General features: G+C 31.8%; 5 protein-coding genes across 5 annotated transcripts; 2 read left to right on the top strand and 3 right to left on the bottom strand.

Moving 5' to 3' along the window:
- Positions 1-1,814: 1,814 nt before the first annotated feature.
- On the top strand, positions 1,815-5,111 carry FG386_000288 (adapter-related protein complex 2 alpha 1 subunit; the record flags this gene model as incomplete). Its single annotated transcript, XM_067339638.1, has 1 exon — positions 1,815-5,111. The coding sequence occupies one exon, from the start codon at positions 1,815-1,817 to the stop codon at positions 5,109-5,111; it is 3,297 nt and encodes a 1,098-aa protein (XP_067196334.1).
- Positions 5,112-5,136: 25 nt separating this feature from the next.
- On the bottom strand, positions 5,137-13,095 carry FG386_000287 (transcription regulatory protein; the record flags this gene model as incomplete). Its single annotated transcript, XM_067339637.1, has 1 exon — positions 5,137-13,095. The coding sequence occupies one exon, from the start codon at positions 13,093-13,095 to the stop codon at positions 5,137-5,139; it is 7,959 nt and encodes a 2,652-aa protein (XP_067196333.1).
- A 316-nt stretch (positions 13,096-13,411) lies between these two features.
- On the bottom strand, positions 13,412-14,269 carry FG386_000286 (AMP-activated protein kinase beta chain; the record flags this gene model as incomplete). Its single annotated transcript, XM_067339636.1, has 1 exon — positions 13,412-14,269. The coding sequence occupies one exon, from the start codon at positions 14,267-14,269 to the stop codon at positions 13,412-13,414; it is 858 nt and encodes a 285-aa protein (XP_067196332.1).
- Positions 14,270-14,444: 175 nt separating this feature from the next.
- On the top strand, positions 14,445-16,634 carry FG386_000285 (oligosaccharyl transferase stt3 protein; the record flags this gene model as incomplete). The annotated part of the gene is made up of 1 exon (XM_067339635.1): positions 14,445-16,634. The coding sequence occupies one exon, from the start codon at positions 14,445-14,447 to the stop codon at positions 16,632-16,634; it is 2,190 nt and encodes a 729-aa protein (XP_067196331.1).
- A 106-nt stretch (positions 16,635-16,740) lies between these two features.
- On the bottom strand, positions 16,741-18,313 carry FG386_000284 (BT1 family protein; the record flags this gene model as incomplete). Its single annotated transcript, XM_067339634.1, has 5 exons — positions 16,741-16,785; positions 16,836-17,675; positions 17,721-17,798; positions 17,844-17,917; positions 18,046-18,313. The coding sequence occupies 5 exons, from the start codon at positions 18,311-18,313 to the stop codon at positions 16,741-16,743; spliced, it is 1,305 nt and encodes a 434-aa protein (XP_067196330.1).
- Between the last annotated feature and the right edge of the window lie 87 nt (positions 18,314-18,400).

Here is an 18,400-nt window from a genome sequence, read left to right as displayed (position 1 = left end):
TTTGTGCTATAGCTACAGGTTTTATATTAAAATAATTATAAAATGTCAAAAAGTGATGGGAACGGGATTCGAACCCGCGAAAACTAGCACCTCGAACTAGCGCCTTAGACCGCTCGGCCATCCCACCCACGCGATGAGGAGCCAGTATTGAATACCAACATATTTTCGTGTAATATCAACAAGAAAATATTTACAGATGCAATTTAGAAATCATCAGTGATTTTTTTAATGAATAATATCGTACTTATTATTTAATTTTCATTTTGTTTATTATAAGAACTTAATGTTAAATTTTCATTTTTAAATTAATGTACTAGGTAAAATTATACTTCTATTTTTTGTGTCTGGTCCACTCTTTATAACAATAGTTTGTTTTTTGGTATTTCACTTTTGTTGAATTTAAATATATTTAGTAGGATTTGATTATCATTTCAATTACTTTTATGAATTATTTTTTTTCATTTGTTCTTATTGGGATCGATTAAAGATAGAGTAAGTGATCTTTTAGTAAGATCACTTCTCTTTTCTTAAATCTGTTGTATATTCGGTTTATGCAACAAATTCTTAATTATTTTTTCCTCTCCAACTTTTTGAGTTTGATAAAAGATGAAATATTTTAATTGAAGGAGGTAGGTGTATTTGATGTTGAGTAGTTTGAAATTTATCAATAGAATAAGCAAAAACACTTAAAAGTTCCTAGAATTTTATTATGATCTTCAAATTTATATATGAAAATATTCATATTAATTAATGTATAAATTTGACTTATTATAAGGGAAAATTGTTCTGATTCATTATAACAAAGTTAAAAATTGCAGTTGATATTATGTTTAATATTGGAAATTATTGTTTTTAAGTTAATTATTACATTAAAAACTGTTTGATTATTTTTGTATTTATTAACGTTAGTAACAACAAAAGTTAGTAGTACCATTTGTGATTTAAAAACAATATGAATTAAACTCTTATTATGGAGATTAGAATTGAATCCATACGAAAGAATGTACTTAATCTCCAAACGCAATGAATTAAAGTTTAAATATATAAGGCAGAAAACAAATAATAATTAAAAAAATACCACATATAATTGTAGAATGAAATACCTAATGAAAACTTTAGTTGTCTTACTGGAGACACTATGCTAATTACAAATATCAAGCAATAATAAAAATTAAAATAAAAACTAGGAAATATATTTATGTTAATTTAATGTTAAGATTAGTTTGCAAGCGATTATCAAGTAATATTCATTAAATCAAATTATTAATGCAATTTTCCAATAAGAAGTAAAAAGATATTATATTTAAAAAAACAAAATGATTAAATTATTTATTTGAATATAAATAGTATATGTATGATTTAGTTAAGATATTAAGAGCTTAATTATTTTTGAATCTTTTGAGTTTATATATGAAAATAAACAAATAAATGGTTTTATACTTCTTGTATTTATATATTAAGTTGAAAACATTTAGATCTAAGTGCTTAATAGTAGATATGTGTGCGGTCAAATTTAAATCTTGAACTATTTGTCATATTATTTGTTAATAATGATTATTGTTCAATAATTTCAGAGTTTAAGTTGTTAATAGAATATAAAATAATTATTCAAAAAATTAGTGAAATAATATTAAAAAATAAGTAACAACATTCAACAGATTTTTAAAACAACTGTTAAAAGGTTCATATATTGATTAGTATTGCCGCCATTTTATACTTGTAATTTATACTGCCCTCCAATCTTAAAAATTCAATTTGAATGTGTGGTTTCTGCGAAAATTTTCAGAGAAAAAGTTCTGATTAACTTTTATGAAATGAATGTAATCGATTTTGAAATTTCAAGACTTAAGGGACTGTTAAGTGTGCATAGTGAAACCTCGAAGGGAGTTAGGAATGTGCTCACTGCAAAGGAAAGGCACAGAATAATATGGAGGTTAGTTTATATTAACCTTTTAGGGTATGAATTGGATTTTTGTTGGATGGAAATAATAAAACTTGTTGGCTCTAATTTTATTGAGGACAAACATTGTGGTTTTATTGCAGCTTCTACTATTTTTCATTATAGAGTTGATTTACTAAGGCTACTAATAAATACGTTGAAACATGACTTGAAGATATGTTTGGAGTCTTTGGAAAATTACGAAACTTTTGTCGATAAAACAATAGTTAAATTAGACTTTAATGGTAGAAAAAAGAAAATAACGAATAAAATGAGCAAAAGAAAAATGGAAAACATATTAAGGGGATCTATTGCATTAAATTTTATAGCCAATACTCCAAATGTTGACTTTTTAGAAAATTTGTTTATTGATATCGTAAAAATATCAGAAACAATTTCAGAAAGACAACTATTTGGGTTTCATTGTATTCGGTCAAAAGCAATTTGTTGCTTGATAAAGCTATTCCAATGTTGCCCTGATAGGCTTAAGGCAAGTGAATGGGGAGACAAAATAATTTTATATTTTCAATTTGAGAGGAATATAGACTGTTTAATTTCTTTATGTAATTTGATAAGGAATGTTATTGTTATTACAAATAACGATGTTGACAGTTCTGCTTCTCGAATGTTCTTGGAATCTAATATAAAAACCCCAAATTCAATTATAATTGACAACAAAGATAAAATTTCAGAAAATAATTCAAATTATGAGTTGATTAAGGAATGGAATTTTGTGGTTCCAAGTCTGGTTTTTACTTTGTCTAGAATAAGAATATACGGCGAATTCAAAGATTGGAAGTTTCATAATGTATCTACTTTTTGGCTTCAGGTGAAAATTTTGGAAACTTTACAGTGTTTTTGTAAATTAGAACAAGACAATATAGTTATTAACAGGATTGTTAAAATAACTGAGGATGTCTTTTTTGACGCAATTCAGTGTATTAAATTATTACAAGATAATATGAAAAACAAATATTTATATGATGAAATAGAAGTTCACTGTATAATAGGAATTGGAGTAGAAATGGTAAAGTTTATTATCAAGGCAACAAATTTCACTTTTCCTCATAGTATATTCCACTTAATAAGTAATTTCTTGTTAGGATTGCTATATACTGAAAGCAAGGACTATGCTTCTATTTCAATTTCACTACTTAATGAGTTAAAGTTAAACGAAATAATCAATGAATCAATAAGGAAAAATTTGTTTGCATTGCTTAGGTTCACTTGCTCAATTGACGAGGATACAACCATAAATTTACTTGATATATTAACTCATATTTGTGACAATGAAAATTGGAGGTTCATATCTAAAGAAATTCTAAATGGGGTAATTTACAGTTTCTTAAGAGAAAAAGTGGGTAATACAATTAAAAAAAAAAATTCGTATGTGCAAAATAGTTATTTCTTTCCAGGGAAGGCAAAAACACTAGTTGAGGAGATATTTATTTCTGTTTCTTATTTAACAAAGAGATTCTCAAAAACAAGTGAAGTTTCTATTAAGATAATTGACATTATTTTTCAGTTCTTAGAAAAATTTCAATACTCAGAATCAATTTATGAAAATATTGAATTAACAGACAACACACTTTTTGAGGTTATTGATATTTTATGTGAGAACGGTCAGAATGGCAGTTCAAACGAGAAAAGAATCGATATTTCGGAGCTTAGTTCTGAAATAATTAACAATTCAAGTAGGAACATATACAAGTTTGCAACATTAAGAGCTTTTAATTTATTGAGTAAGTGGGGAAAGTGTACTGGAAATTTCATTCCACGCTCAGGTATGAGATGGCTCTGTTTTTTATTGGGTGAGTATGGATATATGATTTCTAATAAAATTACGATAATAGAACAAGTTGGTGTACTACTTAACATATATGATCTTCTTTCTCAAAATCCGAAGAATGAATATAATTCCTCAATAAATAGTATGGTTTTGCTCTCTTTTACAAGATTCTATTGCAACTCAGATAGAAGTTTACAAAATAAAATTTTTGAGTTGCTAAAACTTGGAGTTAGTAACAGAGGAAATTCATTTGATTCACCTGAATTGTTAGACATAGTTTCTTTAAATACACAATACAAAAATACACCTATTGTCGAAAACATTCCTCTGGAAGATGAATTTTCAAGTGTTAACTCCCTTAATGATACAAGTTGCAAAGTTTTAGCTGATGAACTTAACCAAAGGAACAGCGGAATCTTAGTTTCAACCATAGTAAAGAGATACAGACAAAGAGGGACTTCGAATAAAAACCTTTGGTTATGCCTTTGTTTACTTAGAAAAGGAATATTATTTCAGAATAACTGCTTGACAATTTCTTTTATTCATGGAAATTACAAACATGGTGTAGGTGAATCTATTATATGTATAAATTTTAAGGATTCAGAAAAGAAAAGGAAAATAAGTATTGAAGGAGTTTCTGTGATATATGAAGACAAACAATCAAACAAGTCTTCAAATTCATTTACAAATGATTTTGACTCTTTCAGTCAAAATCTTGATGCTAAAATTCCAAATAAGGTGTTAGGTGTGGTCACTGAAGTTGACAGAACGATAGAATATAAAGTTAATGTTTGCTGTAAAGGGTATTATTTAAATCCTCCAATAATCTCAATGTTGCTTCGAATTTATTCAACTGAGGAATACACATGTGAAAGCGGTGAAAAAAATGAGTTAGATTTTAATTTCGAAAAAAGTTCAAGAATTACCACAGTTAATTGCAGGCTTCCAATAATTCTGACAAGCTTCATGTATCCAACTAAAAAAATGAATAGGCATGAATTTCAAAGCTTTTGGGATAAATTTTCTCAAGTTTATATCAAGGGAAAACTTGCTATTCCTTCAATTGAAATACCTATTTACCTACAACTTTTAAATTTTACAGTCAATACTTACAAGGACAATATTGATGGTAATACAATAGAGGATGCTGATTACTACGGGGCATCAACATTATATCCGAATAATCACAGAAGTATACCAATAATGGTAATTATATCAAGTAATTGTAATAGAAACGAAATCGATGAATTAAATGCAAACGTTAAAGACAATGAAAATAGGGTTCGGGATATGGCCGAAATAAAGTTGAGATCAAGTTCAGGTATTGTTTCAAAGATATTAAAACAAATACTAGCATCATATATACTGTTGAAATCTAATTAAATAAAAAAAAATTATAGTATTGAAATTATGAGTTTACAGAACTGTTTTTGTTCGCACCCTGCCCAAGGCAAGTCTGAGCCACGGACTGAAAGAGTTTTTCGACCTCAGGAGCCAAATGGACAAATGAACAATTCCAAAATGAGTACTTGGGATTTTTTATAAGTTCGATGAATGTGATTAATAGTCCCCATGGGTGAGGTCTGTGAACAATTAATCTTTCAAGTAGTATCCTTGTTATTTGCTCCTGAACAACAGAATCGTGACTATTTAGGAAAAGCCACAAGAGTAGCGTTCTGAAGTAGAATGTATAATAGTTTGGATAACCGAGGAAATTAGTGATGGCAGATATGAAATTAAAGCGTCCCTCCATATCCAAGTTCCTAGAGAGAAACAGGAATATTGCAAGGGAGGGATCTTCAATAGAATCAATTACATTCTTTAATCCAATTTCGTTTTCTAGATTGTTAGTGTTCACATTCACAAGTTCTATATCTAGTACATTGACTGACATGGGTTCAGAAGAATTTTCCATATTTGAATTAGATCTGGAACCATTAGGCAGGTATATACCAACATATAACAACAAAGCAGTAATTACAGGGAAGATGTATTTAGTCCCTTTTTTTAAGGCATTTTCCCTATCTAGTTTCATTGATTCCAAAATAAGAGGCAATATTGAGTAATCTCTCGTTATCCAATATCTATCAATTCTTGACTTGAGTTCTTTATATAAAATAAATGGGCCGTAGTTCGAGATCATCCTGGGAACAACCTTTATTTCAGGTATATTTTCGATTCTCAGTGTTGGGAGAAAAGGGTCCGGAAGCTTCATATTCCTTGGAAATGCAGATAATATCAGATTTCTGATCTGTATACAATTTAATGGTAGTGCATCACAAAAACTGTAACTATAGTCACAAAGGAACTCGGGAAAATCATGTAATAAAACAAGCAGTATCCTAAGTAAAGCACCATAAATAGCCTTAATATTACAGGATAATTGTATGTTTTTCAGGTACGGCGAGATAAAGGTGAAAAGTTGGATAAGAAGTGATTGATAAGGCTGCCAACTTTTTGCGTGACGCAACAAGTAAGGGAATAATTTATTGCTGGAAATAATCTGAACCCATGAATATGCGAATGCAGGAACTCTATTTGGGTTAATATAATGAAGATGATGAACAATACTTAAGAGGCAAGTAAAATGTACCATTTCAGAACTTTGACCAATAGACTCATATTCACAAAGAAAAGCGAAGAAAATTCGATAATAAGGTCTTTGGTTAAATGTGGGTAATTCGGAATTTCTGTGGATTATCTTAGTGAGGATTGACAAAAACTTATGTGTAATAACTACAGATATCATTTGTTGTGGGTCTAGAAAACGTGCCATAGTCGTAATCAATTTCACCAGGGAGTCTAATGGAAATGGGTCCATATTTGTTTGAGTGATATTCTTATCACATAATTTACCGTTCGTATTTTTATTTTGTGTTAGGCATATAAACTTGTTATTTAAACTTATGTATAGTGCTCTTTCAATACAAGCAGTGAATAGTTTTTCCGTCCTGTCATCCATCTTAAGTAGACCCTGCCTTGTAAGTCGTTGTAAAAATAGGTTCCTGTAAGGGTTATTGCGCTCATTTGTACCAACACCACTAAAAACAGTTATTCTCAGCAATAGTATCCATTCATCAAATATACGACCAACCACATTACTAACTTCATTAGAAGGTGTTATTGGAATTGGTAGTTTTGAATATACAGGACTGAGAACTTTATCTTTATGTGAGTTAATAATGGTACAAAAACTCAAAATTTCTGGAATCTTCTCTCCAATCCACCCGGTTTTTCTGTTAATAAATTTATTAGAATTCATTTCCTTAAGTAAAATGTCAACAATACTCTTGATTTCAGCAAGATTAGTTTTTGATGGGTTTGGCTTGTAGTAGAAACCGGGAATAATAACAGATCTTGTATGAAAATAGTTTTGTATGAGAGTATTGCTTGCAAGAATATTTAAAGTCTGTGTAGTTTTTGGTAATTTTCTGTCTATTGGGAAATGCCAATCACCAATACACCTGAAAAAAAGTTTATATGTGAATTCAATAAGGTTCAAAAATTTGTCAAGGCTACAGGAGGGGTTATCTGGGTCATCAATATGGAATTCCCTGTTAAGAAGATCTGTGAGAAATACATCGAGTTCACGACTTGAAATTAGGCCATATCTGAGTGCACCCACAATAATATCAACTGAATATTTTGGTTCCTCAATTGCATGTACAAACCATCCTATAGCTTCGCTCCTAAGTTTTGAACGAAATTTTGGATTTATAAGCAGAATTTGGTGAGACAAACCAAGAAATACTTCTATATGGAGTAGAGCAGCATCAAATCCAAGAGCAGATGCAATGCATTTAGTAGATGGAATTGCACCCATTATACTTTGTTGATATGCAGCAGCAGCATCAAATAGTGTTCTTAGCAACTTTTGAGAGATTCCAATCAAGATATCCTCTTTCTGAGATGCAGAGGCCCCTATTGCAAATACAACTTTGCAAAGGTAGAAAAGAATGTGGTCAGACGGTAGAGAGGCCAATACTGAAAGAACTGGATGAGCGGTTGTTCTTGGTGATGAAAGAGTAACTTTTGATCCCAGGGGCCTAGAGAAAGTAAACGCCTGGCTTCTATAGTGACTTTCATATGAGAGGTTACCTATAGGGGAAGAGAAGTTTCTTGGGAATATTGGGGGATAAAGCGCCATTTCCCTGATAACATCCTTTATCTGAGTTAAACATTCGTCAACTCTTGACATGAGTGGAAAGATAGACGCTTCAAACAACAAAGGTACCCTAACAGGCTCTAGTGGCTGAACCATTGATGTATGAACTAAATTAGTGTGAACCTGGTTACTGGAAAGTAATCTAGAACTCATGGCCTCGGTTTTAACTGTGTTTATATTCTGTGAAAAATCTTGTCTGGTAGTATATCTGTTTGTACTTTGATGACTGCACTGAGTTTTGTGAATTTGATTAGTTGTTTGATCATTTCTTCCTTGTTGTCTTTGTACTTGAACAATTTGTTGTCCGTTATTATTAATACGTGTCTCAAGTTGGGATGAAGAGTCTCTGTAAACATTTCTCATTAAGGTGAACAATAGGAAATCTCTATATAATTGTAAATGTCTCATCGAATTTTGTCTATATTTGAGTATATCTGGAAGAGACGATAAATATAAAGTCTGTATTTGTGAGTTTGGTCCTCCATAGTAATTCATATCAACGAATTGTTGACCAGTTTCCCTCATCTTCTTCCTGTATATAACACCTGGTGATATTGCATCTTCTAATTCTTCAACTGCTCGTTTTACAACTGCTTGTTCAATAATATAACAGCCAAGATCAATATTGTCACTACAAATCAGCTGAGCAATTTGTTCAACTAATACATTATCTTCTTCTCTTGAGAGAGTTTGTTGCAATATTTGCCTCAGTTGTGTAATGAATGCTACACGAAGTGGCTCTCGACAAGCGGCAATGGCCATTGACCCAGAGAGTGATGAAACCATAAGTTGAGTGGCCCTTCTGTAAATGTTTTCATCAGGTTCGAAAGCAAAATCCTTCCCTACAATTTCCCTGGTTGTAATAATTGCAATTCTAACAGATCTGGGAATAACGACCTGCAGAATTTCCTTGATTGAACGGTCTAAAGCGAGAGGAACCAATGGCCTAAGAGAGGGCTGCATTTGAAACAATCCAATTGAAGGTGAAATAAGAACCTTGTTGGCCCAAAATTGCATGTCCGTTGTTGCAGCTTGGTATTGCCGTGGTTGTTGTACCATCATTTGATTGTAATGTGGGGGCACAAATGAAGATGCAAGTTGTGAATCAATCTGACCATTTGGTTGAGTAAAAGAGTTTGGAACGCTTTTGGTGAAACCATTTAAGTGGTTCATATTTCTATTTTGTGATAAACTTGTATGTTGTGTGTTAGTTACTTGAGGAGTTCTTAAATTCATATAAATTCTTTTTTGCTCCTCATTCACAGCATTTATATTATAAGAGTTTAGCATTTGAGAATCAACCATCAAGTAATTAGTTTTGTTAATATAATCTTCTAGATTCAATTCCAATTGTTTAAATAACAATTCAACTTCGAACATGCGCGAGTTTGCATTGTCTGCGTTGGAATGTATTTCTGCAAGTGTAAAAAGTATGCTATTTGTCCATGGATTTGGAGGATCAAAATGAGTATTCTTTGCGCTCTCCAGTATTTTGCATACAAAAGGTAAAGTGGATGAAATACATCCCTTAAAATAACTCTCAATGAGTAATTGCCTCGGATTTAAATACTTGTGCACTATCGGTTGGTTAATACCTATAGTTATTTGGCCAAGCCAAAAACCTAGATGGCGAAGTATATTGACAAAAGAGGACACTTCATTTAACAAAGTTGAATAACAAAGTAACGCTTTTATGCAGTCATAACTAGCAAGCGCTGCAATATCAGTTATACTTCTTCCAACCTTAAAGTCACTTTCTCTACGAGTTATAGGAACCATTGAATTATCATCAGGCTTCCTTTTGTGAAAGTCATCTACTATTTCAGGTAACAATTCATCCAATTTAACTAAAAAACCAATATATGTAGAGTGATTGTTTTTTTCCTTAGAAGTTCTGTTCTTTACAAGATAAAAGGTAAACCAGTAAGAGAATTCCGGATTCTTTTTAAGAATTTCAGCCATTTCTTGCGCCTTGGAATCAACGTTTGTGCTTGCAAGGGTATTGCAAATAGTGAATATGTGCTCAACGATATGATCAGGTGGAATTGTGATGGTATTGTAGATTCTAGGATCATTCATGAGCCTTTCCAAAGATCCTAGTCCAAATCCTTGTAGTTGTTCAATCGTAAGTCCATCAGGAAGAATTTTTTTAGATGAAATATCAAGTTTTACAAGAGATCCAAATTCATTTTTTGAAACTAAGCAATTTTCTTCATTTTCGGTAATGTTTTCTGTGGGGCAGCAAAAAGAAATCATTTCTGGGTTACAAGTAGAAACGAGGTTTTTTATTGTCATTAAAGGCGAAATACCAAGATTTTCCAGAATTCCCTTCTCAATAAACAGCTTACTTTTGAGATTATCTGGTAATAATGAAAGACAATACTCACAGTAACGAATATAATTTCCAATTACAGGTTCTAGATGCTTGGACATGATTACAATAGCAAACAGAAATTGAGGAAAGTTAATTATTTTGTTAATAAATTGTTCCATGGCGAGTACTCCAAAGCAGAACATTTTAGACCAATGATTTTTTTTAAGTGCTTCAATTATACAACGTTGAACAAACACCAGAGCATTACCATATGGAATAAGCATATCTTCTCTTACCAACGTCCCTAGCATTATTGCTGTCAGTCTAAGCTCAGGAACGGGATATTTTGGAAATGACCTACACTCATCAAACAATGTCTGGAGAAAGACATTAAATAGTTTACACTCATCGGTTGAATATTTTGAATTTGCTTCTTTTAATTCATATATTAATTCTTTTATGTCAATTTTACCCGTATAGAATCTTGTAAAGTACTCATTGACTCTTTCATTAATCTCAGAATCATTAACTGTTTTATTTCCTTCTACTGGTGCGAGATCAATATTATTGTTATAGTTACCAGTGTCCCTTGAACAAATGAGAGATCTATCAGATGAAATTCCTTCATTTGAATTAACATCCTTAATAGAAATACCAATAGTTTTCTGTCTTCCAGAGTCACCTTTGAAACTATTAACTATACCTGAGTTAATTTTATTAGCCTTGACCATTTCAAACTCAGTTAATGCTTCTAGTAAATTAAAAATTCGAACATTTTCAATACCATCTATTGATATTTTAAACTCAATAATTGCATTCTTAATTGCAAGTATTACAAATGAGCTTATAGACCAATAATAATATGAAAAGGATGGAGTGCCGAAAGAAGATGCCCAAAAATTGCTTGGAAACGGCAATTTTGGACTCCCTAATAATAAGTTTCTTCTAACAATCCTTGCAGCAAATATTTTAAAGTTAGCTGCTTTTTCGAAAGAAAACGAGGGAAGTGATATCCTTCTGTTCACCAATATAGTCTGCAATTCTGCAGAAGCATAGGTCATGTAAACAAGTCTTGCCCTAATGTAGTCCACAATTGCAACAATTAAAAGAAATGATTCTGAATACTTGCCTTCAAGCTCCCTTTGAAATAACCTAGACAAAACATCAGTGGAATCTTGGATAATATCGCTACATTCACCTTCAGACAAATTTAGTCCAGAATTCTGGCGAATACTTATCCCTGCTACGATAAAATCCAAGCAAAGAAACCACCAATGAAAATAATCTATATAGATGTTGGAATTGGATCTAGAGTTTCTTCTGTTTTCTCTGGGATGAATTGGAGGAACCTGTCCCTTTACTTCAATCATATCACATAAGCGGGGTAAGACTGTATATTCATTTCTCAAAAATTTCCAAATGTATTTTCTGCCCAGTGAAGTTAACCTAGAAAGAATAACAATAGATGAGAATCTGTATCGGAGTGTAATTTGGCCGAGGAAATCCCTGATAAACTGTAAGTTTCTATTCCTCCTCGAACCATGTTCTTCAAATGAGGCGAATAAAATCTGCATTAGTAAACCAAAGTTGGGTCCTAACTCGTATTCCTTTCCTTGAGAAGTTGCCATGATCTTAGATCTAGTGGAACAAACGAATTCTTGAATACTCAAAATAGAAATATTAATAAGTATTGTTTTATCAAGTTCGTTGCTCTTAAGTCCGGTTTCAAACAACTCAGATATCTTATTAACTAAATCGTTAGGAAGTTTTAAGTAGTTGGGAAGATCGCTATATATTACACCCAATGAAGAAAGCATTCCAATTGGAGAATATCTCGGGATATCATAGAACAAGAGATGGTGAATCTGATCTAATAGTTTTTGGTCTTTTACGCGATTAGAGATATCAAAGAGTACCTTAAGTAGTCTACTGCAAATAAATGCACCGCAGGAACCTCTAGAGTGAATAATAGCTATTCTCGGGAGTTTCAATTCATTATAAATGATAGGAGTCCCAATTAATCCATTCTCTATGAGTTCTACAATTCTCGTATCCGTTTTTACCATAGATAACAGTGATTCAGGAACAAGATGACTAGCATCCAAAATTATTGAATGGTTGTTGATATTAGGGTACAATTGGTCGAATTTTAAATCATCATTTAATAAAGATTCGTCTAAAAAATTTATATCGTTTCCTTGGATGTCATAAGCACGATTTTGAACTTCGAACCCAAATTTACAAATTTTCACAATAAATTGTGCTTGAACAGTCGGATTCTCCCATTTTTGCAAAAACGGGTCGATTTTACAAAAAAATTCATTGTCTTTTGGTATGTATGTCCTGTTATCACCTCTCCTATAAATTTCACCAAGGATTGAACAAAAAAATTCAAAGCTTCCATCATTTCCTGATAAATAAAGCTGATCGCTATTGTTAATAACATATTTTATAACTTTATCCCAGAAAATTCCAGGATTTTCTAAATTTTGACAAAATGGTTTCACTAGCTTTTGTATGCCTTCAACAAACACAGAGGAATTCCATCCTGTTTCTATTTTATCATTTTTATTATGTATTAAAAAATTCTGATCACTTTTGATGTCACTTAATTCATTCCACCTGGCCCTCAATACTGCAGAGAAGTCAAAATTAATTTGATTATCCTTTTTCTTTGGCTCAATATTGTGCCTTGAAGTTTCATTTAACATGTAAATAATTGCTGCAGCAACTTCATTAACAAAGTTATTAGGTTTTCTAGCCCATTCTAATGCAATTTTGTCGAATTTTATTTGATCGGATGTGCTACTTGGACCAATCTCTCGAATCAAACTTAGTAGTTTGGGTGGTGAAGTATTCTCTCCACTAGGGAGTTTTTCTTCTACCATTTCTCATGAATTGATCAATAATTTGAAGATAATGAGGTACTTAGCACGAAATAATGTTCATGTAAAGTAAAAGACAGTTTTTTCTAAATACTCCAATTTTATTGAAGTTACTTTCGTTCGTACATACGAGTCGCGCTCTCGTCTCTATATTTCGGCGCCTGTATGTGGATCCTTATGTGGGAATCTCGAGGGTTCACAGAAAATATATGTTGGGTGCACAACTTATAGTGACTTGTACATATAATTATATTCAATATTCATCAAATAAAATAAAAGCTTATGTTTTGTCTGATAAAAAATGAAGAATATTAGAGAACTAAAGTCTAAACATGGATGCAAATAATTCTGTAGTTGTTCTAATTCTTAGTTTAAAGTATGGATCTAAAATGTTTTCCTCACCTGAGTAATATCTAAGGTCAGGTAAACTGTATTTATCGATCTCGTTTTTTTTTCGAATTGAAATAGGATAGAAATCTTTATTTGACCTTCTAATTGTGGCATACATTATTGATGTGTGTTTCTGTAAATGCTTTGTCCTATATAATTTGTTTGTATATGAATTTAATTTTTTCGTGACGAAAAATGTCACTATGTTGTCACCAAATATCTCTTGTATGAATGAATCATAGTAAATGTGATTGTTTATGCAATGAAATGGGAAGTGGACCTTGTTCTCCGTTTCCACTAGACACTTGGTTTTTCCCAATAGAATTGGTAAAGCAGGTGCATCCGCAGGAAAATCAAACGGAAATCCCTGATGAAATTTTTGAAACTTGGTCCTTTGTAATTCATTTTGTATTGAATATATTGGTGATTTATAATTTCTTAAATCAATAAAGTTATTAATTTCCCCTTTTTTGTTTAATTTGTATGGAATATTGTAGGAATAACGCCATTCCCCATCAACAATAAATTTAAAAAAATGTACTTTCCTAGATAATTCAACAATTGTTATATGTTCATGACCGCTCCTAAATAATTTGTATTCTTCAAGTTTCTGCCAAGAATTAAAGTCCCCTAGAACAAAAATGTCTTTTCCACCATATACCCACCTTATTACATAGGGAACCTTCTCTAGTTTAGTTTCAATTTCTGATGTCTCACATATGTTTTGCTCATTTTCTATTTTTTCGCAATCTTTGATGTTTAATGCAGTTGATTTAACCTGTCCCATTTAATATTAGGTTAATTGCGTCTTTGCGCCAGAATTCCTTACCTGACAAAGGCACACAACCGTTTCGAGACGAAAAAGCTTTAAGCAGAAAAATATATGTTTAAAATTGAATGAAAGAATATATATTCGTGTTATATACTTAATATTGAATTCCTTTTCTTTGTTTTTGCTTATAATGAAAGAAAAAAGTAATGTAAATGATTCTATTCAAAACTCTAACAAGGGATTGTTGGAATCTATGAGCAGGATTTCACCTGTCCTAGTGTTTTTATCAATAATATTGGTTATGGGATTTTGTATTTTTGTAAGACTTTTTGCGGTAGTTAGATATGAAGCAATAATACATGAATTTGATCCCCATTTTAATTACAGAACATCAAAATTTCTTTCTAAACATGGTTTTTATGCATTTTGGAATTGGTTTGATAGTAGAAGTTGGTATCCACTAGGCAGAATTATTGGTCAGACTCTATTTCCAGGTCTAATGCTTACTGCAGCCATAATGAGATATATTGCACATCAATTAGGTCTTCTTGTTAGTATCAGACATATATGTGTTTATACTGGCCCTATTATGTCAAGCTTAACGGCAACGGCCTCTTATTTGTTGACGTTTCAAGTAACAAAAAAAAACGGCACTGGAATGCTGGCTGCGTTGTTTACAGGAATTTCTCCTACTTATCTTAGTAGAAGTGTAGCAGGAAGTTATGATAATGAAGCAGTTGCGATATTCGCCCTTGTATTTAGCTTTGCACTTTATTTAAGAGCAATAAATGATGGAAGAATATTAAGTTCACTATTTGCAGCACTAGCCTATAATTATATGACTATGAGTTGGGGTGGATATGTTTTTGTGCTAAACACAATAGCAATTTACACTTTGGCACTTGTATTGTTGAACAGGTTTACATACAAACATTTTGTTGTATATATTGTTTTCTATGTGGTTGGTACAATTTTAAATATGAATATTCCTTTTGTAAATGTTGGTGCAATAAAATCCTCTGAACATCTATCTTCACATTGTATGGCATTTCTCGTAGTTTGTGTGATTATAATTAATTCCTCCAGAAACATTTTGAGCACTTCTTCAAGTAAAATATTACTTAGAGTTATTGGTATATGTTGTTTCTTGATATCAAGTTCTGTATTTGTTTTCCTAGTTTCAACTGGAAGGACTCAATGGGCAGCAAGAAGTATGACATTATTGGATCCTACATATGCGTCAAAGCACGTACCAATAATTGCTTCTGTTTCTGAGCATCAAGCAACTACTTGGTCACAATATATATTTGATTTACATATTACAGCAATTTTCTTCCCACTTGGAGTACTTGTATCTGGATATTCAATTTATATTGCACAAAAAAAATCTCCAAAAAACTTTCCTTTTGAAACATTCCATACTACTTGTATTCCAGACACAGCAATTTTTTTGGTTATTTATGGTATTCTTGCAGTTTATTTCTCATCTGTAATGATACGCCTTATGCTTGTATTCGGACCTGCTGCCTGTTGTTTATCTGCAGTTGGTTTTTCATTTGTTTTATCCAGCATTGTCGGTAGGGATCTTAGATCTGACAAGTTCAAAAATGGTTCCAAAGAAAAAGAAAACAAAGTATTTTTCAAGACAGTTTTAAAAGGTATTATCGCAATAATTTTATTTTTGCTGTGTGCAAATTATGTAGTTCACAGCGTTTGGAGTTCTGCAGTTGCATATTCTCATCCTTCAGTCATAACTTCAAACAGGTTGAGAGATGGTACTAGGTTGATCCAGGATGACTTTAGAGAAGCATATTATTGGCTTAGAAAAAATACACCTTATAACGCAAGGATAATGTCATGGTGGGATTATGGGTATCAATGCACAGAATTGGGAGATAGAACTGTTATAGTCGATAATAATACATGGAACAATACTCATATTGCAACTGTGGGACTTGCATTAGCATCACCAGAAGAGGAAGCATATAAGATAATGGAAAAGTTGGATGTAGATTATGTTTTTGTTGTTTTTGGTGGATTTGCAAAATACACATCTGATGACATAAACAAATTCCTCTGGATGGTTAGAATTGCATCTGGAATTTATCCTCAAATACAACAGAATGATTACTTGTCTGAAAATGGGCAGTATACAGTGGGAAAAGATGCATCAAGTGCGATGATAAATTCTCTTATTTACAAATTGTCATACTATAGATTTTCTGATCTCCAGAAAGATGGATTCGACCTTGTAAGAAACTATCACATAGGGAAAACTCAATTTTCGTTAACATACTTTGAAGAGGCTTATACAACTGACAATTGGGTTGTCAGAATTTACAAGGTTAAAAAGCGGCCGAACCGCTCAACTGTGATTTGAAAATGAAGTCCTATTTTCTATTTTGATTTATTTATTATGAGTTTTCTTTGGATATGGTATTAATGTTGATCTATGTTAATAAATTAAAATTTATTTTATATAAATTCTATACTTTCGATTCGGAATTATCGAACTCCTCTTCATTTATAACCTATTTTGAATAAATGGGTATTTATTTTTGTCAATATTCTATAAACTTACGAGGTGAAGGAAAAACAAAGGAAGCAGCAAGAATGCGGTAGAAATCCAAATGAATAATCCAATGTTTGAAAAGTTATTGGCTGTAATTCCAAGTGAAAATGAAAGCCCTGCAGATAGAATCTTTGATATTCCTATACCGAGACTCCTTATAGACATCATTACTGCATATATTGATCCTTCCAGACCTTTAGGGCATAGTTTAGTCATCATTACAAGTAGTGGCAGTAGCTGTATTTCTGAAATTGCTTCTACTAGAAACCCTCCAGAAAGTGCAAATGCTCTGTTTGATATGCCTAAGTTTAAATTTGCCCCAGTTACCAAAATAAGAGGTAACATATAAATAGGTACAGAGAGCAATGTTGTCCAAAGTAATATTTTACGGAAGGGTGTTCTTTTTAATATTATTCTGTATAAGATTATTCCAATTATTCCTGCAACTCCGTATGTTAGCCTTAAACTACCCATGAACGTCGGGGAAAATCCAAGGCTATTCGTAAAATAGAAAAACATCGCGTCATCATAATCTGGTCCTGCGGTATAAATAATGATATAAACTGCAGGACCCCAAATTACTGGTTTCATTAGGAATTTTATTAATGAATTTAGTTGAGTCCTCGTGGATAAGATTTGGTTAGTCTCTTCTTCTTTCATAACTAAACTCGCAATAAATACAATCAAAGGAAATACAGAAGTAGTAAAGAATATACTTTGCTTGCTGTATTTGTCAAGCAATGAACCAGAAAAATAAGCAGTTGTTAGTGCACCCATCGATTTTGATCCAAAATAATCTGACACGGTCTCCGCACCACCGCTTGTTCCAGAAGTCTCAACTACCAGTGCCTATTTTGAATTTAATACCACTCTGAATTTAATTTATTAACTAACCTCTGCAATACTACTGCAAAATGCAGCACTTATTGAAATCACCAGAAGACAAGCCGCTGCCCTTAAGACTGTATTTGCCTATTTTGCGTTATCAATTATTTATTTAAGATTAATTAAACTTACATTTGTAGCAAGCAATACAAAACCAATAACTTGTAGAAGCGAAAAGAAGAGTAAATATGGTTTTCTTCTCATCCCTAAGAATTTTTTGATAAATTTATTATCTTTGTAAATCACTCATAAACTTACCTAATATTGGTAGCGAATCACTGCAAAATGCTTTTTTAAAGAGTAATTTTGAATGAGTCTGTCAATTTCTACTTACCAAATAATGGTTTTAGAAACCATGGTATTGCAGGAATTGCGTAAATTGCAGAAATTTCTGGAGGTGAAAGACGAAGATCGTCTTTAAACAAGTAATATATCGCTAGCGTAGCAAGATGTGTCAAACCATCAGAAAATCCAACCAAAAAAATTACAAGTTTAATTGTTGTTGTAGATTGAAGAAGAGCTGGAAATTTCACTGAATAGCTAATAGATCTTTTATCATCTAAAAGTGAAATAATTTCATTTTGATGAGTTGTTGACTGCATTTCTTATATGATTATTCAATTAAAAAAGAACATATGAAATTTGAATAGTGCGCAAGTGCAAATATTCAAATTTAATTGTTAGGTGCA

Source organism: Cryptosporidium ryanae (genome assembly GCF_009792415.1).
Source record: "Cryptosporidium ryanae isolate 45019 chromosome Unknown contig_13, whole genome shotgun sequence".
Lineage (NCBI taxonomy): Eukaryota > Apicomplexa > Conoidasida > Eucoccidiorida > Cryptosporidiidae > Cryptosporidium > Cryptosporidium ryanae.
This window is presented reverse-complemented; position numbering and strand designations above follow the sequence as displayed.